This window comes from Schistocerca cancellata, chromosome 3, assembly GCF_023864275.1.
Source record: "Schistocerca cancellata isolate TAMUIC-IGC-003103 chromosome 3, iqSchCanc2.1, whole genome shotgun sequence".
NCBI lineage: Eukaryota > Metazoa > Arthropoda > Insecta > Orthoptera > Acrididae > Schistocerca > Schistocerca cancellata.
In genome coordinates this window covers 33,753,035-33,777,535 of record NC_064628.1, presented here as the reverse complement: position 1 = coordinate 33,777,535, position 24,501 = coordinate 33,753,035, and the positions used below count along the sequence as shown (strand labels likewise).

The following is a 24,501-nucleotide window of genomic DNA, read 5'->3' as shown; positions in this document are numbered from 1 at the left end:
ATCGGTTATACGTCTCGGTCACCTCTTGTTCCTATTGACGGCACTTTGAACAGTCGACGTTACATTTCAGATGTGTTACTACTCGTGGCTCTACCCTTCATTCGATCCCTATGTAATCCTATATTTCAGCAGGATAATGCACGATCGCATGTTGCAGGCCCTGTACGGGCCTTTCTGGATACAGAAAATGTTCGATTACTGCCCTGGCCAGCACATTGTCCAGATCTCTCACCAACTGAAAACGTCTGCTCAATGGTTGGTGAGCAACTGGCTCGTCAAAGTACGCTAGTCGTTACTCTTGATGAACTGTGGTATCGTGTTGAAGCTGCGTGGACAGCTGTACCTGTACACGCCATATAAGCTCTGTTTGACTCAATGCCTAGGCGCATCAATGCCGTTATTACGGCCAGAAGTAGTTCTTCTGGGTACTGATTTCTCAGGATCTATGCACCCAAATTGCGTGAAAATGTAATCAAATGTCAGTTGTAGTATAATTTATTTGTCCAATGAATACCCGTTTATCATCTGCATTTCTTCTTGGTGTAGCAATTTTAATGGCCAGTAGTGTATTTCCGTACATGGAACGAGGGGAAAATGACAATCTGTGTCAGGGTAAAGTGCCACCGCCACCACGGCCATTGTGCCACTACTGGTTCAAATGGCTCTGAGCACTATGCGACTTAACTTCAGAGGTCATCAGTCGCCTAGAACTTAGAACTAATTAAACGTAACTAACCTAAGGACATCACACACATCCATGCCCGAGGCAGACTGTAGCGCCTAGAACCGCACGGCCACTACGGCCGGCTGCGCCACTACTAATCGTGTCTTCGGGTACTCTATTTTTCTGCACGATATTTCGACGAACGACTCAGTCGTCATCTTCAGACACTCCGAACTGTGCTACACTCTAGAGGGAGCGAGGGGGGGGGGGGGTGGGGGGCGGAGACGACGCTTGCCATGAAGGGCAACAAAACAGAGTGTAGAATATCGTCGACGCACCGCTGAAAGAGTGCTGCGGATGACAACCAAAGAGGTCCAGCTATAAAATGAAATGACACGCAAGACCACCACTTCTGGTTGTCACGCCGAACAGGAAACTGCCTGGGATGTCTCGAGACACATCTTCTGATGTGTTGGCAAATGTGCCAACACCTTGTAGATAGAGGAGGCCTAAATGCACGCTATAATCTAACGCAGACGGGCGTGAGGTCTAGAACAGGATACTTAATGAATGCTATAAAGAAAAGTACGTAGCTGCGGTTATACTTAACTTTTAATCCATCATTTGTATACAGCGTTCTTGATGATACAAGTGAGACTCTCTATAGAAATGGTTAATGGCGCCTTGCTAGGTCGTAGCCATGGACTTAGCTGAAGGCTATTCTAACTACAGGGTTATTACAAATGATTGAAGCGATTTCGCAGCTCTATAATAACTTTATTATTTGAGATATTTTCACAATGCTTTGCACACACATACAAAAACCCAAAAAGTTTTTTTAGGCATTCACAAATGTTCGATATGTGGCCCTTTAGTGATTCGGCAGACATCAAGCCGATAATCAAGTTCCTCCCACACTCGGCGCAGCATGTCCCCATCAATGAGTTCGAAAGCATCGTTGATGCGAGCTCGCAGTTCTGGCACGTTTCTTGGTAGAGGAGGCTTAAACACTGAATCTTTCACATAACCCCATCACTTCATCACTGAAAACAAGTTTCGCACTGAACGCATCCTCTTCCATGAGCCGTTGCAACCGCGCAGAAAATTCAAAGCGTTTGACTTTGTCATCGGGTGTCAGGGCTTGTAGCAATTGTAAACGGTAAGGCTTCTGCTTTAGCATTTTCCGTAAGATTTTCCAAACCGTCGGCTGTGGTACGTTTAGCTTCCTGCTTGCTTTATTCGTCGACTTCCGCGGGCTACGCGTGAAACTTGCCCGCACGCGTTCAACCGTTTCTTCGCTCACTGCAGGCCGACCCGTTGATTTCCCCTTACAGAGGCATCCAGAAGCTTTAAACTGCGCATACCATCGACGAATGGAGTTAGCAGTTGGTGGATCTTTGTTGAACTTATTCCTGAAGTGTCGTTGCACTGTTATGACTGACTGATGTGAGTGCATTTCAAGCACGACATACGCTTTCTCGGCTCCTGTCGCCATTTTGTCTCACTGCGCTCTCGAGCGCTCTGGTGGCAGAAACCTGAAGTGCGGCTTCAGCCGAACAAAACTTTATGAGTTTTTCTACGTATCTGTAGTGTGTCGTGACCATATGTCAATGAATGGAGCTACAGTGAATTTATGAAATCGCTTCAATCATTTGTAATAGCCCTGTATCTCTCGGCAAATGAGAGAAAGGCTTCGTCAGTGCAGTCGCTAGCAAAGTCGTCGTACAACTGGGGCGAGTGCTAGTACGTCTCTCTAGACCTGCCGTGTGGTGGCGCTCGGTCTGCAATTACTGAGAGTGGCGACACGCGGGTCCGACATGTACTAATGGACCGCGGCCGATTTAAAGCTACCACCTAGCAAGTGTGGTGTCTGGCGGCGACACCACATCTTCCCTGGTCACGGAAACTCAGATCGAAGCAGGATTCATCACTAAAGACAGTTCTACTCCAATCAATGAGATTCCCGGCCGAAGGCGTGTCTAGAGACTCCCCGGACAGCGGTGTGGTACCAGCCCGCCTGTCGCACGCTGTACCACCAGACAACTAGGAATGATGGTCAAAGGTGGCATTTATTTTCACAGGACGACTCTTTCCCTCGTCAGCCGCGGCAACCTTACGGCACAGCGGTACGTCAGCGATTTTCTACGTCCTGTTTTCTTGCCCTTCGTGGCTAGCCATCCTGGGCTTACGTTTCAAGAAGATAATGTCCGCCGGCACACGGCGAGAGTTTCTGCTGCTTGCCTTTGTGCTTTCCGAAACCTTCCTTGGCCAGCAAGGTCACCGGATCTCTCCCCAATTGAGAACGTTTGCAGCGTTATAAGGAGGACCCTCCACACAGCTCAGAATTTTGACCATCTAACGCACCATTTCGGCAGAATTTCAGCACGATATCCCTCAGGAGGGCATCCGACAACTGTATCGATCAGTACCACGGCGAATAACTGCTTGCATATGGAACAGAGGTGCAGCAACATGTTATTGGCCTACTCAGCTTGTGAACTCCTTTCTCTTGAATAAATCATCAATTTTTTTCTGAAACTGCGATCACTTCTTTGTTTGTCCATGTACATTACGTCTATCGATTCCCGTTCCATTCGCATAATTCCTTCTTTTCTCTTTTTCAATGTATTACGTATTGTGTGTACTCGCCGTGTGGACTACGATCAGTACGTGAAATATCGTTGGTGTGGCAGTCAACGCATTGAGAAGTCGACCTTCCTTTATAGAGATCGTCTTCATCTACGTATATAATCTGCAAATCTCTGTGAAGTGCATGGCAAGGCGTTCTTCGCACATCACTACATGTTAGGATTTGCCTCTACTCCATTCGCGTATGAAGCGCGGAAGCAACTGCAAAAATGTGTTGGAGAAAGTTAAAGGTGTTCCAGTGCTGTAAGTGAGATACAAACATCATACAAAAAGTTAAAAAAATAAACTGTGCAATTCTGTCCACGGCTACGTATGCAGGGCAAATTCTGCAGGCCCCCTAGGATACTAGCTAAATTAATATATATTTGGAAGTAGAAGTTCAGACGATAATGTAAAATCCTAAACAGTTTGGTCTAAGTCTTACCGACATACTCCAGAAAACCATCAAATAGTTTTTTTAATTTGTGTAAATGTTCCGAACAGCATAACCGCCAAACTATTGAAAATACTGTAACCAAAACGTCTAGATCCACCCACAAATGAAAAAGAAAATGTATTACAAGTTAAAATGCAGGGCTTCTGCAAATAATTTGTTTTCGCAGCTCTATATTTTCCGAAGTATTACATGTACAAATATGACTGATGCGTGAATAAATCCGTAAACTCACCAAGTTTGCATTGTGCATTCTAAAACTGTTCTACGAGTGCCCCTCTAGTCACGTGGCACATGTCCGAGTTGTAGCATAGTTCGTTCTGTAGCAACATCCCCTCGACGGTCACCACAGCGGTATTGATGGGTTCTCTGAGCTGCTCCAGTGTTCTTGGCAGTGGGGGTACGTAAACATGGTTCTTAATGTACCCCCCAAAGGAAAATGTCAGAAGATTTTAGGCCAGACGAATTGAGGGGGCCAAGCGGAACAGACCCATGTCATTTTTTCCCAGTGGAGCGATGCGGAACTGTTACGGTTCTACTGCGTGGATTTGAGCTACATCAAAAGCACTGTAAATGATAGAAGTCGTAAAAACTGTAGTCTAGAACAAGAGACAACAGACATAAGACTGAGTTAAAGTATCCCAGCAACTGGAAAGCCAACTGGAGCAATGTGTGCAATCGAGTCCTTATAAAAAAGATATAAGTGATGGGATAATAATGTTGTAAGCATGAACGATAATCTACATTGAGATAGTCTAAGTGATACAAATAAGTGTATAAAATGTAACTTTGTCGACACGCTACATCATCATTTCACTTGGACAAGATGTTTGGAGATATGGAAGGAAATAAAAAAAGGACTTCTTTTATCAAAATAATTGATGGTAGGAAAATCAATATCAACAACATAATCTTCTCCGAGGAGGTTTTGTTTCCTGGCTATCTGGAAATTAAGTTCACTGCGTCGTAAATAAAATGGGGAACGAGTAACTGCTGATTTTATCGTTTACGAACAAGAATGTTTCAAAATATATAGAAACAAAGAGCATAAAATAAACACGTTAAACGTCCTACTTCAGAAGCAGAGGCTAGGTTAATAACGAAACACGTTTGAGGATACAAGGAAGATCAGTTCTAAAGTCGGGGACTGCTACTGAGGGGACAGAGAGCCCCGAAGCCGTTGCGAAAGCTGTGAGGGACTCAGACGAACCTTGTAAAAAGAAAAAATGAACTCGACTGAAATGCAGTGAGCTGGATGTTGTTGCAGATGTTCGTTGGAGTGGCCTTGTGGACGCTGCGCAGAGAGTGTTTCGAGGAAGTGCGTGTTTATTCGCCGACAGTGTCAAGTTTCTGTGGCGTCCAAGTTCTTTTCAGCTGAAATTGTGTAAAGCTTGTTCTCATATAGAGCTACTTATTGTGTACCCCTCTTTTTCCGTCTGTGTTATTTCATGTGAAATGTGAAGATGTAATAAACTCTGATCAATAAAATATAATTAAAAAGTCGTCTATGCATGCAGTAATTAGCCTACTCGTAAACATTGTAAGTAAGATTTCGTAGGGAACTGGCGTCTACCTTCAAAGTGTCTGCCAGTCCGGGATTTCTACGAGTAGTATCCCCCTGACTCTCTTCTATGGGTCAAACAAATCTTTGACCATACACGCAGCCCATCTTCCTAGTCATTCACTAGTTCCTGATATCCTGTTTGATTGCATTTCCCCAGCATCCTACCAGAGAATCTCAGTCTGCAACCTGATGTACCTACGATTGAGAGTACCTGATGTTTCCATCTAATATCTCTATAAATTGGTAGAACCAGGTATTTGTATGAGTTAACTAATTCCAGGCGTGACTCACTGATATTGTAGCCACATGATACTAAGTTATTTGAATTTCTGAAATGCGCTCAAATGGTTCAAATGGCTCTGAGCACTATGGGACTTAGAATCTGAGGTCATCAGTCCCCTAGAACTTCTTAAACCTAACTAACCTAAGGACATCACACACATCCATGCCCGAGGCAGGATTCGAACCTGCAACCATAGCAGTCACACGGTTCCGGACTGAAGTGCCTAGAACCGCTCGGCAACCTCAGCCACCGAGCGAGGTGGTGCAGTGGTTAGACACTGGACTTGCATTCGGGAGGACGACGGTTCAATCAAAAATGGTTCAAATGGCTCTGAGCACTATGGGACTTAACAGCTATGGTTATCAGTCCCCTAGAACTTAGAACTACTTAAACCTAACTAACCTAAGGACAGCACACAACACCCAGCCATCACGAGGCAGAGAAAATCCCTGACCCCGCCGGGAATCGAACCCGGGAACCCGGGCGTGGGAAGCGAGAACGCTACCGCACGACCACGAGATGCGGGCACGGTTCAATCCCGCGTCCGGCCATCATGATTCAGGTTTTCCGTGATTTCCCTAAATCGCTCCAGGCAAATGCCGGGATGGTTCCTTTCAAAGGGCACGGCCGAATTCCTTCCCCGTCCTTCCCTAATCCGATGAGACCGATGACCTCGCTGTCTGGTCTCCTTCCCCCCCTCCCCCCCCCCCCCCCCCCACTAGCCCAACTGCGGCCGGCCGTCACGTGCAGAACAAATATTGAACTTAAAGAACATAATAGAAATGAGGAAAATCAGGGACTTAAAATATGTTATTACTTTTGTGGACTTAAAAAAAAAATTATGATTCAATTGACAGAAATACACTGCTTGGTGTCTTAAAAGAATTAGGACTCGATAGTAAAAGAACTAAAATAATTAAAGCAACTTTGACAAATACAAAATCGAAAGTAAAATTTTTTGGAGAGCTCTCAAAATCGTTTGAAATGAAGTCAGGTGTGCGACAGCGAGATGGTTTGTCACCTCTGCTTTCCAACTGTGTGTTAGAGAAGGTAGTTCGAGAATGGAGGAAGGCCATCAGTACTAAAGGGTTTCAACTAGGAAGAAATCCAAACAAGATCACTGTCGACTGTTTAGTCTTCGCAGATGACATGGAATTGATTACAGATTCGCTAGATAATGCCCAAGAACAAATAAGAGAAATGCAAAAACGAGCAGCCAAAGTAAGACTACAAATAACCTTTGAAAAAACAAAGTTCATGACAAACATCTGTGATGCTCCTCAAAATATTGCATTTGACAACAATACAATATACAAAACAGATTCCTTTAAATGCCTAGGAGAGTGGATTACATGCAATGCAAAAGAAAAGACAGCTATAGAGACTAGAGTGCACAAAATGGAAAGAGTGTTTCGTATGACCAAAAACGTTTATAAGTTTATAACGAAAAATACTTGTCCTGGAACACGAAATTAAGACACTACCAAACAGTGGTCAGACCTGAAGCTCAATATGCTGCAGAAACACTTAAACTAACATGCAATGGAGATTTTGAAAACTAGAGAAGTTCGAAAGAAGAATTTTAATGAAAATACTGGGAGCTAAATGAAAAGATAATGCTGAATACAGGTTAAGACAAAACAGAGAGCTGTACTTGAAAACTGAAAAACTAACTGATGTAATGAGGAAGAGAAGACTACAGTTTTTTGGACTATATTCATAATGGATAACAACAGACTAACCAAGCGGATATTCACATTACTCAATAGCTACAAATACAAGCCCACAGCCGGCCGGTATGGCCGAGCGGTTCTAGGCGCTTCAGTCTGGAACCGCGCCACCGCTACGGTCGCAGGTTCGAATCCTGCCTCGGGCATGGATGTGTGTGATGTCCTCAGGTTAGTTAGAATTAAGTAGTTCTAAGTTCTAGGGGACTGATGACCTCAGATGCTAAGTCCCATAGTGCTCAGAACCATTTGAACAAGCCCACATCGTTCATAGAGACTGTAAAGCACATGGAAAACGCTGGAATTACAATAGATACAATAGGAAACGGAACACATTTCAGAAAGGCAGTTCAAAAGGCAGAATTTCAGGAGAGAAAGGAAACAACTAGACGAAAGTGGACTCAAGAAGAAAGGTCACAACACTCTAAAAGGATGAAGGAAATTTGGTAACTAAGGAAATCTAATATAATGAAGAGCAGCCAAAGTTGATTCATCGTACCCTCCAAATGGGTTATTGGAAAGAAGAAGAATACTGAGGAGGTCACACTGAGCGTGTACTCTGGATAACTGCTTATATATCACAAGAAGACGGAAGTGTTTAGAAGATTTTACGTAAGTGGATAGTCTTTTTTGTTCTGGAACAAATTGTCGTCTCCCCAAATATTACAAACTTTTATCTCAAGAATAGCGCAGAACTCGCTCACCGAAATGCGTCAGTTTATCAGGGAACGCGTAAGGCTTGCAGAAAGATATCTGCACATGCGTGTCGGTAGAGGGGGGTGCTGGCGTTTCTCAGCAGACGGCAATGGCCCCGAGTACACAGTGCGCACGCCATACCAACAAACTGAGCTGGCCGGTTTGTTTGGACGGGCTGCTATTCGCCGCTCGCGATAACAGCTGGCTGCCAGTCCGTCGACAAGAAAATACCGCGGAGCACACATACTCTACTTACCGTTCGCTCTGTCGTTCTCCTCAGCGTTCACAGACAACTGAGAGCTGTAATCTTCTGAACATGAAATGAGGTCGGTTCGATCTTTGGTGGAAATCCATGATCTTTACTATGAGGTGACAAAACTCATTGGATACCTCCTAATATCGTATCTGACCTCCTTTTGCCCTCCATCGTGCAGCAACTCGACGTACTAGGGCAACGGCGACCCAGCCATTACCTTGCTGATTGGCATCATTGTTGCTAAAGGTAAAGTTCAAAATTCCACCAAAAAGAACTGATGGCCCATGCAGGATGACTTGTGCACCTACGAAGTTCTTCGTCTCATCAACAGTATTGTTCAAAACGGGTCAAATGGCTCTGAGCACTATGGGACTTAAAATCTGAGGTTATCAGTCCCCTAGAACTTAGAACTACTTAAACCCAACCAACCTAAGGACATCACACACATCCATGCCCGAGGCAGGATTCGAACCTGCGATCGTAGCGGTCGCGCGGTTACAGACTGAAGCGCCTAGAACCGCTCGGCCACACCGGCCGGCCAACAATATTGTCTATTGCTTTATACACTGTAGGGAAGGTTTCATCTTCTCCTCCTATAATAACATGACATCTTCTGTGTGAGCCGTCCAATGCTCTTGTCGAGCCGCAGCACGAAGACAGGCGCCTTCTTAACAAAATCATTACTTATATAGACAGAACTGTTGCATCCTTGAGTCCCCGGTCCGCTCAAAACGCCTTTGGAAGTTCCCTGCAGAAATACTGATCCATGCTGCCGTTCATAATAGCCGGTGCAGGATTTTGTGCACGAAATGACGTCGTGATTACGTCCCGTAAATGCTCGATGGGATTCATATCGGGCTATCTGTGTGGTTAAATCATTCGCTCGTAGTGTCCAGAATGTTCTTCAAACCAGTGGCAAACAACTATGGCCCGATGACACATCGCAATGGAATCCATCAAAATTCTATGTAAACACAGCCCACACCAAAATATCCACTGGTGTGCACCTGAGAACTGTATTTCGAAAAAATGGGTACTCAGAGTGGCAGATTCGACGTGCTCTCCGCCCAACCACTGCAGCACAACCTGTTGAGATGGATGAAGTCACGAGGGAGGAGGTAAGCACTGCATTTATTCCATACACAGGCGCACTCTCGGGGAAAATCGCCCGCATTTTGAAGAAACACCAGGTCGGAACTGTGTTTTGTCCTCCAAATAAAACTCGTGCACTGGTGGGGAGCGCCAAAGATGACCTCGGTTTGAGGAAGGCCGGCGTGTACCAGATTCCGTGTCAATGTGGCAAGTCGTATATTGGTCAGACGATGCGTACCGTCGAGGATCGATGCCGTGAACGCCAGAGGCACACTCGACTGATGCATCCGAGCAAGTCGGCGGTCGCTGAACATTGTTTGTCGGAAAATCACGCCATGGAGTATGACCGCACGAGGATTCTGGTACAGACGTCGAGATACTGGGACAGCGTTGTTAGAGAGGCCATCGAAATTCGCACCAATGACGACCTCATAAACCGTGACTGTGGCTATAATCTTAGCAAGGCTTGGGAACCAGCGACTGGGTTAGTCAAGAGTAAATCGAGCAAACGTATAGTTGTGACGACCACGGCGGACAGAGCCATCACTCCGACGTCATCTCAGACGCCGTCGCAATCTGTTCCACCGCGCGACCGTGGCGCGGAGGGTATTTAAATCGGCCGCCGCCGCGACCGAACCCAGTTCCCTCTGAGCAGCCATAGCGTACGGATCTCCGTGCCGGCACGTTCACAGGAGCTCAGTGCGTCAGTTCACCTGATGATGGCGACATGTATGATCGCCGAAATATTGTGCCCGTTGGACACTATAGACCGGCAGCACACCCGTGGATATTTTGATTATCAAATACGCCGGGAGAAACTCAAGAATCACACAGCCCACACCATTATGGAGCAACCACCAGCTTGCTCAGTGCCCTGTTGACAATTTGGGTCATTGACTTCGTGGGGTCTGCGCCACATTCGAATGATACCATCAGCCCATACCAACTGAAACTGGGACTCACCTGACCAGCCAAGGTTTTCCAGTCTTCCAGGGTCCAACCGATACGGTCACGAGCCCAGGAGAGTCTCTGCAGGCGATGTCGTGCTGTCAGCAAAGGCGCTCGCGTCCGTCGTCTGCGATCATAGCCCATTAACGCCACATTTCGCCGCACTGTCCCAACGGATACGTTCGTGATTTGTGCGGTTATTTCACGCACTGTTACTTGTCTATTAGCACTGACAACTTTATGGAAGCGCCGCTGCTCTCGGTTGTTAAGTAAATGCCGTCGGCCACTCCACTGTCCGTGGTGAGAGGTAATGCCCGAAATCTGGAATTCTCGGCATACTCTTCACACTGTGGATCTCGGAATATTGGATTCCCTTACCAGTGGCAAGATGCAATAAATAACTTCACTGCGTGATAACAACGGTGAAGTCACCGATAACAGTGCCACTAGAGCAGACGTACTAAATTCGGTTTTCCGAAACTCCTTCACCAAAGAAGACGAAGTAACTATTCCTGAATTCCAATCAAGAACAACAGCGAAGATGAGAAACAGAGGTAGATATCCTCGGTGTAGTAAAGCAGCTTAAATCACTTAATAAAGGCAAGGCCTCCAGTCCAGATTGTATACCAGTCAGGTTCTTCTCAGAGTATGCCGATAAAATAGCTCCATATTTAGCAATTATGTACAACCACTCTCTCACAGAAAGATCCGTACCTAAAAACTGGAAAATTGCTCAAGTCACACCAATACCCAAAAAGGGAAGTAGGAGTAATCCGCTGAATTACAGGCCTATATCACTAACGTCGATTTGCAGTAGGGTTTCGGAACATATAATGTATTCGAACGTTATAAAGTACCTCGAAGAAAACGATTTATTGACACATAGTCAGCACGGTTTCAGAAAATATCGTTCTTGTGAAACACAACTAGCTCTTTACACTCGTGAAGTAATAAGTGCAATCGACAAGGGATGTCAAATTGATTCCATATTTTTAGATTTCCGGAAGGCTTTCGACACAGTTCCTCACAAACGTCTTCTAACCAAACTGTGTGCCTACACAGTAACGCCTTAGTTGTGCGACTGGATTCGTGATTTCATGTCTGAAAGGTCACAGTTCGTAGTAATAGACGGAAAGTCATTGAGTAAAACAGAAGTAATATCCGGCGTTCGCCAAGGAAGTGTTATAGGCCCTCTATTGTTCCTGGTCTATATTAACGACATAAGAGACAATCTGAGTAGCCGTCTTAGATCGTTTGCAGATGATGCTGTCATTTAGCGTCTTGCAAAGTCATCAGATGACCAAAACGACTTGCAAAATGATTTAGATAAGATATCTGTATGGTGCGAAAAGTGGAAATTGACCCTGAATTAGGAAAAGTGTGAAATTATTCACATGAATACTAAAACAAATCAGCTAAATTTCGATTACGCGATAAGTCACATAAATCTGAAGGCTGTAAATTCAGCTAAATACTTAGGGATTACACTTACAAATAACCTAAATTGGAACGATCACATGGATAATATTGTGGGTAGAGCAAACCAAAGACTGCGATTCATTGGCAGAACACTTAGAAGGTGCAACAGGTCTACCCTTGCCCGCCCTATTCTGGAATACTGCTGTGCGGTATGGGATCCACATCAGGTGGGACTGATGGATGACATCGAAAAAGTACAAAGAAGGGGAGCTCGTTTTGTATTATCGCGAAATAGGAGAGATAGTGTCACAGACATGGTACCTGAGTTATAGTGGCAATCATTAAAACAAAGGCGTTTTTCGTTGCGACGGGCTCTCCTCAAAAAATTTCATCCACCAGTTTTCTCCTCCGATTGCAGAAACATTCTGTTGGCACCCACCTACATAGGGAGAAATGATAATCAAGATAAACTAAGAGAAATCAGGGCTCGCACAGAAAAAAATCAAGTGCTCGTTTTTCCCGCTTGCCGTTCGAGAGTGGAACGACAGGGACAGCTTGAAGGTGGTTCATTGAATCTTCTGCCAGGCACTCTATTCTGAATTGCAGAATAATCACGTAGATGTAGATGTTTCTGAAATGTAATATCTCGTGCATCTAGCTCCAACTACTATCCGCTATCAGTCTTTTAATTCCCGCAATGCTACCATAATCACGTCGGAAACCTTGTCACACGAATCACTTGAGTACAAATAACAGATTCGTCAATGTACTGCCCTTTTATACCTTTCGTTACGCGATACTACCGCCATCTGTGTATGTAGATATTGAAGTGTCGGCAGAAGTGCCAACACTGTTTTGTTTGAGGAGACCGAAATGCACGCTATAAGCTCACGCAGGTTGGCGTGAAGTCTCAAACAGGATACGTAATGAATGCTATAAAGAAAAGTACGTAGTTTCTGGAATACTTAACTTTAATCCACATTTGTAGAACATCTCTCGTTACTGTACAGGCTTTATAATCACAATATCCATTGGTAAGGGCGCCTTGCTAGGTCGTAGCAAAAGTAGCTGAAGGTTATGCTAACTATCGTCTCGGCAAATGAGAGCGTAGTTGTCAGTGAACCATGGCTAGCAACGTCGGCTGTACAACTGGGGCGAGTGCTAGTACGTCTCTCTAGACCTGCCGTGTGGTGGCGCTCGGTCTGCAATTACTGACAGTGGCGACACGCGGGTCCGTCGTATACTAGCGGACCTCGGCCGATTTAAAAGCTACCACCTAGCAAGTGTGGTGTCTGGCGGTGACACCACAGATATCGCAATCCCATGACTTTTGTCGTCATAGTGTATATGTAAATAGACTGGACAATTTACAGTATTTGCCACAGATTGATCTATGTGAACAGTAAATCGGATTCGACTTTACAGACACCATCACATCTTCTCCAGACAGCGACACACACGATTCTCAATCGTTAACGACACTAAGTCGGTTGTCACTTCAATTAAAATTAGAAAGTGATCACGGCAGCGAATTCTACAATACATAAGCTTCTGTTAAAGGAAATCACAGATAAATCTGCAGTCTTATCCTTTGCATAAGAATCTATGAGGGATAGTTATAAATTTTTAATTATCACCTCTAAAGAATGGAGTTACGTAATCATGTTTTCGTTTGTGTGTGTGTGTGTGTGTGTGTGTGTGTGTGGAAATTACATTTTCTATTAGAGATCTCTCCACAAATTTCGCAGTATTGTCAGTGACAAGAAAAGGCGAGCTAACACACATTTCACGCGAGACGTCATTTTGACGTCAAACGCAATACTGACAATTGATGCGGCATGCGGCATATTCATTTTGGAAAATTCACCTGTTTTGTATTGTACCTTGCAGTATGCCGTTCAAAGGCAACGGGATATTAAAAATTTATCAGAAACACATCACCGTTATCATTTAATATTTGCTAGTAAAAAATCACATACATAAGCCTTCAAGAGATACTATGATATCAAAGACAGGGGACAAAAATCATACGTCCATCTCTAGCGTAACGGGTAACGTGTTGGTTTACAAAGTCAATGGATTCGTATACCTCTACATGCTATTTTTTTTCTTCTTATCGTTGTTAACATAGTCTAGGACGTCCTTACGAGTGCAATATAAGTGTGTTCTGCAATATTCGATGTTATTTACATTTCGGTATGATTAGAAAACGAAGGATGAAATTTCTGACTGTTTATTTCAGAATATGTGGTGATTCCCAGTGACTGGTTAGGCACGAACCTAAGAGGACAGCTTAAATTCCTGCGAGTGAAAAGAGGAGCAATAACATTCATGTTGTATTTCAAGGTGGTTTGTGGGGTGTAACCGAATATGTAGATGTTACAGAGGACAACTTTACTTTAAGAAAACCCACGGCGATCGGACGATGCGCTGTCGTTTTGTTGGTGACTAGCGACTTCGTCTTCGGGCCAGGTATCTCGCTCTCCGTCTCTTTTCTAAAAGCCCTCCGGCAGGCAAGGAACGAGACAGCGTGCGTACGCTCAGCCAGACTGCCAAGGTCCGCTGCGCCGGCGTGGCACATTCTTCCGGCTAACGGTTCTGGTGTCAAAGTCACGGCACGGCATCCATTATTGCGCGCCGACAGCCATTACCGCAAGGCATTGGCTCCCTGTACGCATTTAGCGCTACGGGACAAGCGCAGCAGCTGCTCTTGGGACTTTTACAGGCAAATGAAGATCGCTTGTCATATGGGAAGACCAAATCCTTCAAAAAATGAAGTGTGTGCCTTTCTGTCTGTTCTTAGATCGGCACGGCAAAAGGTGTGTCATTGGATGGACGGCAGCGAAAATGTACGCTCAGATATCTGAGAAAACAAGATGTTAAAAAAGTGTTCGATATTTTGAGAGGTAACAATATGGAACAAAACAAGAAAAAAAAGTGCAGAAGACGAGGTCTCTAAAAGACATACGTTAAGGGCTATGAGAAAACGTTCAACTTCGCTACTTTGAAGCATACCTCTTCTACTACAAGTTCCTTTTTATTAAAACTTCCTGGCAGATTAAAACTGTGTGCCAGACCGAGACTCGAACTCGGGACCTTTGCCTTTCGCGGGCAAGTGCTCTACCATCTGAACTACCCAAGCAGGACCCACGCCCTGTTCTCACAGCTTTACTTCTGCCAGTACCTCGTCTCCTACTTTCCAAACTTTACAGAAGTTCTCCTGCGAACCTTGCAGAACTAGCACTCCTGACAAAAAGGATATAGCGCAGACATGGCTTAGCCACAGCCTGGGGGATGTTTCCAGAATGAGATTTTCACTCTGCAGTGGAGTGTGCGCCGATATGAAACTTCCTGGCAGATTAAAACTGTGTGCCGGACCAAGACTCGAACTCGGGACCTCTGCCTTTCGCGGTAGAGCACCTGCCCGCGAAAGGTAAAGGTCCCGATGGAGCAAAGGAGACATTCGGCGTACCACAAACAGACTGATCAATCGTCTAAGAGCTGCAGATTATAGTACTGACAGCCACTCCACCGTTGTATTTCTTCCCACTCTTCTTCCAAGCGTTATACGATCGCGCTTCAAGTTTATGGATATTGTCGAATGACTCAACTGGATGTTTACACTGGTGCACGTTGTGCACTGCATCCTTTGCAAGACGGTCTCCGTGCTCATCGTGTAGTTGCTTTGGTACACCGGTATGCAGGGAAAATTTACCAGAGCTCCATAAAATTGTAACTCAGATGCCTTCATAACATAAACGTTGTAGTCCCTCATGTATTGCCGGGATGCTGAGAGCTGACAGTGCAAACGACGAGTTAAATATGATAGATATCGTGTTCAGTCGAAGCGGCCTGACAAGCTCGAGATCTTTTCTGGTGGCCATTTTCTGCAGACTTTGACGTCTTCTGAGGGACAGTGCACAATGGTTCTGGTTGGAGATCAGGACAAAAAAGGGACTATTCCTGTGGCTGATCACTTTCTCTGAATCAGTAAGTGTTTGAATAGCACCTGGCCACTTCAGTTGCCCAGTTGTAGTGAACGTTTTTGTCAAATTAAACTACCATATATAGTTCCAGAGACTTTTTAAAGCCTCAGACATGTATGATGTATACATGCAGACTGAAGTGATGAATGAAAATTTTGTACCAAGGTCGGGATCCGATCCCCAGTCTCCTGCTCACAAGACAGATGCGCTAACTGCTACATGCCCTGGCATAGTGGATTTGCACAACCGCATAGACTACCCAAGCGTGATGATAATGATGTTTGGTTTGTGGGGCGCTCAACTGCGTGGTTATCAGCGCCCGTACAATTTTCCAACCTTTGCTCAGTCCAATTTCGCCACTTTCCTGGATGATGATGAAATGATGAGGACAACACAAACACCCAGTCATCTCGAGGCAGGTGAAAATCCCTGACCCCGCCGGGAATCGAACCCGGGACCCCGTGCTCGGGAAGCGAGAACGCTACCGCGAGACCACGAGCGGCGGACTCTACCCAAGCGTGGCTCCATTCTCAATCCACTTTGCCTGGATGGCGTAGGATGAGCACATCTGCGTAGTGAGCACGAGACCTGGGCTCGAATCTCGGCCTTGGTACAAAATTTCCATTCATCGCTTTAATCTTTATATATACAGGGTGATCAAAAAGTCAGTAGAAATTTGAAAACTTAATAACCCACGGAATAATGTAGATAGAGAGGTAAAAATTGACACACATGCTTGGAATGACATGGGGTTTTATTAGAACAAAAAAAAAAAAAAAAAAACGAAGTTCACAAAATGTCTGACGGATGGTGCTGGATAGCAAAACTACCGTGATGGGTGAGAGGAACGCCGATATGTTACAGAATCGCGTCATCCGCAGCCTGGCTGATAAACACCTGCTGGAACGTACGATGTTTATGCAGGTGGCGCTCCACCCCATATTGCTAGACGCGTGAAAGATCTCTTGCGCGCGTCGTTTGGTGATGATCGTGTGCTCAGCCGCCACTTTCGTCATGCTTGGCCTCCCAGGTCCCCAGACCTCAGTCCGTGCGATTATTGGCTTTGGGGTCACCTGAAGTCGCAAGTGTATCATGATCGACCGGCATCTCTGGAGATGCTGAAAGACAACATCCGACGCCAATGCCTCACCGTAACTCCGGACATGCATTACAGTGCTGTTCACAACATTATTCCTGGACTAAAGCTACTGTTGAGGAATGATGGTGGACATATTGAGCATTTCCTGTAAAGAACATCATCTTTGCTTTGTCTTACTTTGTTATGCTAATTATTGCTATTCTGATCAGATGAAGCGCCATCTGTCGGACATTTTTTGAACGTTTGTATTTTTTTGGTTCTAATAAAACCCTATGTCATTCCAAGCACGTGTGTCAATTTGTACTTCTCTATCTACATTATTCCGTGATTTATTCAGTTTTCAAATTTATACTGACTTTTTGATCACCCGGTACATCAAACAAGTTTGTATTAGGGAACAGGTGGACGTTGTACGAAGCAGAAGGTGTAGATGGTGTGTAGACAGGGAAGCACCCACTCAGCACTCACCCAATTATCTGGCCCGCGACGGGTGGCAGCTGACCCAGAAGAGACGGCGGCCACAGCAGCACGGCGTACAGCCGGCCCTCTCTGAGCAGGCGGCGGTAGTCGCGTGGCAGGCGCCGCCACGCGCCGCACACCTTGCCCGCCTCTCGCTGGTACCGGCCGCCCTCGCCCAGCTGCATCTCCACCAAGATGTCGCCCTCCTGCAACACCACAACACCTCTCACACTACTCCAGCACTGGGAAAGCCGAAAGTATCCCAGTCTGGCAGTCCAAGGTTGGGGCTTCTGTGTCAAAACTGTACGAAGTCGCCTAACTTTAAAACATTACTATTAAACACCAGTATGCTGTTTCTTAATATATGTAATTCAGACGTCTTACAGTACTCTGAATGCGGTTCTGAGTAGCCAAGACGGCTTGCTAACGCAGTTAATTAGATCTGAATTGATACAAAATGTCGAAACATGTAATCTAATTACGAATGTCCAACTGAGACGAAGCAATAAAGGATAATTATCTGCAGTATACAGTTTCTGAGTCTCTCAAGACGATTATGTCGACTGTAGTGAACATATAACGTAGTTTGCCATGCATATAAACTTATATATCCCAACCATTTTAAAAAATCATGCACATGGACTACAGACCACATAACTAATTAAAACAACTTAACTTATACTACGTAACTAAGTAACAGAACTTAGCTAACATAGCTAAGTTACTAACCTTAATCAACATAGCTAAGTTACTAACCATAATCAACATGACTAAGTAAATAACGTAAATAAGTAACTTGCCCCTATGTAACTTGCCCCTTTTCTGGGAAGTCAGTGGAAATTGGATGACTTCTGGCATATACTGATTGTTGCTGCCCTTTGCCAACGTTGGCTACCGTAAATGCAATGCTCATTCGAGTGTGCAGCCTTTGATATGGAGAAAGAGGTGATTTGTTTCCCCTACAGTACTTATTTTCCCCACACCTTTTCACCTCCTCATCCACCGAAAAACTAGGCAGCAGTCGCTTGATTATGCTCGGAGTATCCCCTGCAAAAGCGTCGGACTATATCGTGCATATAGTAACTAATACAGCTAAGAAACCAACATAAGTAATGCTGCTAATATAACTAAGGCAGCAAACATAACTAATTCAGTAAACATAACTAATGTGACTAACGTAACTAATGCAAAGGACATAAGTAATGCAATAGAGATAAAGAATGCGATGAGATAACTAACAAACTATCAACTAACATAGTTCACCAACCAATTCCTAACTAAAAAAAATTCAACTAACTCTCAACTAAAAAAAATTCAACTAACTCTCAACTAAAAAAAATTCAACTAACTCTCAACTAAAAAAAATTCAACTAACTCTCAACTAAAAAAAATTCAACTAACTCTCAACTAAAAAAAATTCAACTAACTCTCAACTAAAAAAAATTCAACTAACTCTCAACTAAAAAAAATTCAACTAACTCTCAACTAAAAAAATTCAACTAACTCTCAACTAAAAAAAATTCAACTAACTCTCAACTAAAAAAAATTCAACTAACTCTCAACTAAAACAATCAACCTACTCTCAACTAAAACAATCAACCTACTCTCAACTAAAACAATCAACCTACTCTAAACCAAAACAATCAACCTACTCTCAACCAAAACTATCAACAAAGTCCCCAGTAAAATAACCAACCAATTCTCCCCCACAATAACCAACTACACCTCAACTAAAGTAACGATACAAATATTTTTGGAAGGTGGTGCTTCACAACTGTAATATGTTTAATGACTGACATATTTATATACTTCGTTAGCTGCTGTATAAACTGTATTGAATTCTGGTACTAGTTTTCATATGGACCATCTTCTGGAGATCAATGTGCCGCTGTCGTTACCTTACTTGGTCACTTCTGTCATGGTCACGGCTGCTGTGACGTCGGTGTAGGTTATTGAGCTCGCTGTAAGTGAAGTTACACAGTAAATATTCAACATAACAGCCCACAGACAAGGGTGATACGCTTTTCACCAATGCAGTTACAAAATTTTCGCAACAGTTGCCATGTGGGCGGATGAGAACTTGGACAGCTTAGTGATGAATGCAGAATGTTGTGTTTGGAACATTAAACCAACATTAACGTCTCAACAATTAATACCATATAGCATTAATTTCATAAACTATAGAAAGTGTATGTGTGGAAGTACAGATGTGTCCTGTTATCGAAAGTGTGTTGGTGGCATATGCTCATTATGTGTTTGCCTGGCATATGCTCTTTGTATGTTTGTCTGTTTAAGTCAGGCAGGTATGTGTAATACACCAGAAAACTAGACGATAAAGAGACTTTTTGTTGAGTAAGTGCGGCCAAGCGGTTCTAGGTGCTTCATTCCGGAACCGCGCGACCGCTACGGTCGCAGGTTCGAATCCTGCCTCGGGCATGGATGTGTGTGATGTCCTTAGGTTAGTTAGGTTTAAGTAGTTCTAAGTTCTAGGGGACTGATGGTGTCAGATGTTAAGTCCCATAGTGCTCAGAGCCATTTGAACCATTTTTTGTTGTTGAGTAAATCCATAGTCATATTGTGCAGTTCCTTGTGAGTTTTTAAAAATTTAGCAATTTAGTATTGACATCATGTATTTTGTGTCAGGTGGCAGAAGATGGTCCACATAGTCATAGACATATCAGTACATTTCAATAAAGTTTAAAAAGGAACTGAATGTATACTGAAACACGTCCTTCATAACAAGACAACCTACATAACCAACTCACTCACGAAAGCAGTATAACTAAGTCAACCAGAGAAGCTCACTCAAACAGTGTAGCTAACTCAACGAATGTAACTCACTCTAATGTAGCCAACTCAACTAAGGTAGATCAGTCAAATAACGTAGATAACTTATGCCAAGTAATTCCCTAGACAAGACAGGGGCTTTCAGTAAGATAATGTCCTGTTCCACTGAGGCAGGAGTGGTTACATGTAGCTAGAAGAGCACAATCAAAACATGACAGTAGAATTCCGTCCTTCAGATTCCTCACATCTCAACTCAACTTGTAACATAAATGTTTTCGAACCTATTGAGTACAGGTCTATGTAATACACTAGTGGCCGTTAAAATTGCTACAACAAGAAGAAATGCACATGATAAACGGGTGTTCATTGGACAAATATATTATACTAGAACTGACATGTGATTACATTATCACGCAATCTGGGTGCATAGATCCTGAGAAATCAATACCCAGAACAACCACCTCTGGCCGTAATAACAGCCTTGATACGCCTGAGCATTGAGTCAAACAGAGCTGGGATGGCGTGTACAGGTACAGCTGCCCATGCAGCTTCAACACGATATCACAGTTCATCAAGAGTAGTGATGCCGTATTGTGACGAGCCAGTTGCTCGGCCATCATTGACCAGACGTTTTCAATTGGTGAGAGATCTGGAGAATGTGCTGGCCAGGGCAGCAGTCTAACATTTTCTGTGTCCAGAAAGGCCCGTACAGGACCTGCAACATGCGGTCGTGCATTATCCTGCTGAAATGTAGGTTTTTGCAGAGATCGAATGAAGGGTAAAGCCACGGGTCGTAACACATCTGAAATGTAACGTCCACTGTTCAAAGTACCGTCAATGCGAACAAGAGGTGACCGAGACGTGTAACCAATGGCACGTCATAGCGTCACGCCGAAAGATACGCCAGTATGGCGAAGACGAATACACGCTTCCAATGTGCGTTCACCGCGATGTCGCCAAACACGGATGCGACCATCATGATGCTGTGAACGGAACCTGGATTCATCCGAAAAAATGAGGTTTTGCCATTCGTGCAGGCAGGTTCGTCGTCGAATACACCATCGCAGGCGCTCCTATCTGTGATGCAGCGTCAAGGGTAACTGCAGGCATGGTCTCCGAGCTGATAGACCATGCTGCTGCATACGTCGTCAAACTGTTCGTGCAGATGGTTGTTGTCTTGCAAACGTCCCAATCTGTTGACTCTGGGATCTAGACGTGGCTGCACGATCCGTTACAGCCATGCGGATAAGATGCCTGTAATCTCGACTGCTAGTGATACGAGGGCGTTGGGACCCAGCACTGGCGTTCCGTATTACCCTCCTGAACCCACCGATTCCATATTCTGCTAACAATCATTGGATCTCGACCAACGCTAGCAGCAATGTCGCGATACGATAAACCGCAACCGCGATAGGCTACAATCCGACCTTTATCGAAGTCGGAAACGTGATGGTACGCATTTCTCCTCCTTACACGAGGCATCACAACAACGTTTAACCAGGCAACGCCGATCAACTGCTGTTTGTATGAGAAATCGGTTGGAAACTTTCCTCATGTCAGCACGTTGTAGGTGTCGCCAACCTCGTGTGAATGCTCTGCAAAGCTAATCATTTGCATATCACAGCATCTTCTTCCCGTCGGTTAAAATCCGCGTATGTAGCACGTCATCTTTGTGGTGTAGCAATTTTAATGGCCAGTAGTGTAGTTAAATCTAGAAGCAGCAGCATTGGCACGAATCCGTAGGACATCCGCAATTGTACAAGGCTTTTCCAGTAGGGGGTATAGTGACGGGTGGTACTTGTCCCGATTACTACATATTAGCTCCAAACAGCTGTCCTAGCCGGCAGAGGATCCACTCGAGCAGATTAATTTTTCAACCGGAAACCTCGACCCTGACGCAGTTCAGGGCAGGAGAGCCGCTGGACGTGCTTACCTCGCTGCGGAACTGCACGGCCCTGGGCCGGGGCGCGGCGTCCGCCACGTAGAAGGAGAAGTAGAGGCTGCGGCGCGACAGCTGGAAGCGGCCCGTGGCGGCGGCGGGCGGCAGCGCGTCCAGGCTGGAGGGCGGCGCGCGCTCCGGGTCCTCCCGGAACAGCGACTCCGCCACGCGCGACGTCAGCACCGCCGCCATGTCTGCCGGCACGGGAGAGCGGCCGCTGGAGCCTCCAGAACAGCAAAGCTACGTGACCGACTGGTGCGGCACACTGACGGTGGGGGGTAGTTCTACACCGTGGAGCAACAGATACTTACCAAACTCTGCGGAAACGCTGAGGACGTAACGGATATTGAAGGATTAAACTTTCATTCCGTTCAGAACTGATGTCCACTATCGACATCGTATGGGGTGTGGCCCCCACAGGCAAGAACACGCTATTGTACACTGAAACACCAAACTACTGTATAAGACCAATGTCTGGCGCAGTTGTTAGGTCGGTTACTGCTGCTACAATGGTAGGCCATCAAGATTTAAGTGAGAATGAGATTTTCACTCTGCGGCGGAGTGTGCGCTGATATGAAACTTCCTGGCAGATTAAAACCGTGTGCCCGACCGAGATTCGAACTCGGGACCTTTGCCTTTCGCGGGCGAGTGCTATACCATCTGAGCTACCGAAGCACGACTCACGCCCGGTCCTCACAGCTTTAATCTGCCAGGAAGTTTCATATCAGCGCACACTCCGCTGCAGAGTGAAAATCTCATTCTGGAAACATCCCCCAGGCTGTGGCTAAGCCATGTCTCCGCAGTATCCTTTCTTTCAGGAGTGCTAGTTCTGCAAGGTTCGCAGGAGAGCTTCTGTAAAGTTTGGAAGATAGGAGACGTGATACTGGCAGAAGTAAAGCTGTGAGGACCGGGCGTGAGTCGTGCTTCGGTAGCTCAGATGGTAGAGCACTTGCCCGCAAGAGGCAAAGGTGCCGAGTTCGAGTCTCGGTCGGGCACACAGTTTTAATGTGTTAGGAAGTTTCAAGATTTAAGTGAGTTGGAACGTGGTCTTACTCGTATAGTCGGCGCACGAGTAATGGTACACAGCACCTCCGAGATAGCGATGAAGTGGGGATTTTCCCGTACGGTCATTCCTCGAGTGTTCCTTGATTATCAGGAATCCGGTAAAACACCGTTGCGGTCGGAAAAAGATCCTGCAAGAACGGGACCAACGGCGACTGAAAAGAATCTTTCAACGTGACAGAAGTGAAACCCTTCCGCAAATTACTGCCGATTTTAATGCTGGGCCATCAACAAGTGTCAGCATGCGAACCATTTAACGAAACATCATCGACATGGGCTTTCGGAACCGAAGGTCCATTCGTGTACCCATGATGACTGCACGACACAAAGCTTTACGCCTCGCCTGGGCCCATCAACACTGAAACTGGACTGTTGGTGACTGGAAACATGTTGCCTGGTTGGTCGAGTCTCGTTTCAAATTGTATCGAGCGGATGGACGTGTACGGGTGTGAAGACAGCCTCGTGAATCCATGGACCTTCGGTGTCAGTAGGGGACCGTTCAAGCTGGTGGAGGTTCTCTGATGATGTGGGGCGTGTGCAGTTGGAGTGATATGGGGCCCCTGATACGTCTAGATGCGACTACAACAGGGTCATGTAAGTAAGCATCCTGTCTGATCACCAGCATACATTCATGTCCATTGTGCTTTCCGACGGACTTCAGCAATTCCAGCAGGAGAATGCGACACCCCACACGTGTTGAACTGCTACAGAGTGGCTCCAGGAACACTCTTCCGAATTTAAACACTTCCGCTGGCCACCAAACTCCCAAATCATGAACATTGTTGGGCATATCTGGGATGCCTTGCAATGTGTTGTTCAGAAGAGATCTCCACCCCCTCGTACTCTTACGGACAGTCCTGCAGGATTCATGGTGTCAATTCCCTCTAGTACTACTTCAGACGTTAGTCGAGTCCATGCCACGTCGTGTTGCCACACTTTTGCGAGCTTGCGGGGGCCCTGCATGACTTTAGGCAGGTGTACCAGTTTATTTGGCTCTTCAGTGTATTTGTTGTGGCTTGGAAGCAGTCAGCTGCCTAATGTCACATTGGGGGGTTTCCTGCCACACCTGAACACAGTCTGAGTCAGTTCATGAAGATTCATGCCTGGTGGCTGACATGACAGTACATCTCTTCCATCGCGTCCCAGACGTGCTATATACAGAGTGTTTCAAAAATGACCGGTATATTTGAAACGGCAATAAAAACTAAACGAGCAGCGATAGAAATACACCGTTTGTTGCAATATGCTTGGGACAACAGTACATTTTCAGGCGGACAAACTTTCGAAATTACAGTAGTTACAATTTTCAACAACAGATGGCGCTGCAAGTGATGTGAAAGATATAGAAGACAACGCAGTCTGTGGGTGCGCCATTCTGTACGTCGTCTTTCTGCTGTAAGCGTGTGCTGTTCACAACGTGCAAGTGTGCTGTAGACAA

General features: G+C 45.2%; 1 protein-coding gene across 1 annotated transcript in view; it reads right to left on the bottom strand.

Annotated features, from left to right (window-relative positions):
• LOC126175595 (dorsal-ventral patterning protein Sog-like) overlaps window positions 1-24,501 on the bottom strand; it is a 544,108-nt gene that overhangs the window by 71,750 nt on the left and 447,857 nt on the right. The window contains 2 exon segments of the mRNA XM_049922459.1: window positions 17,285-17,481; window positions 21,996-22,195. Of these exon segments, the coding sequence (XP_049778416.1) occupies window positions 17,285-17,481; window positions 21,996-22,195 (397 nt within the window).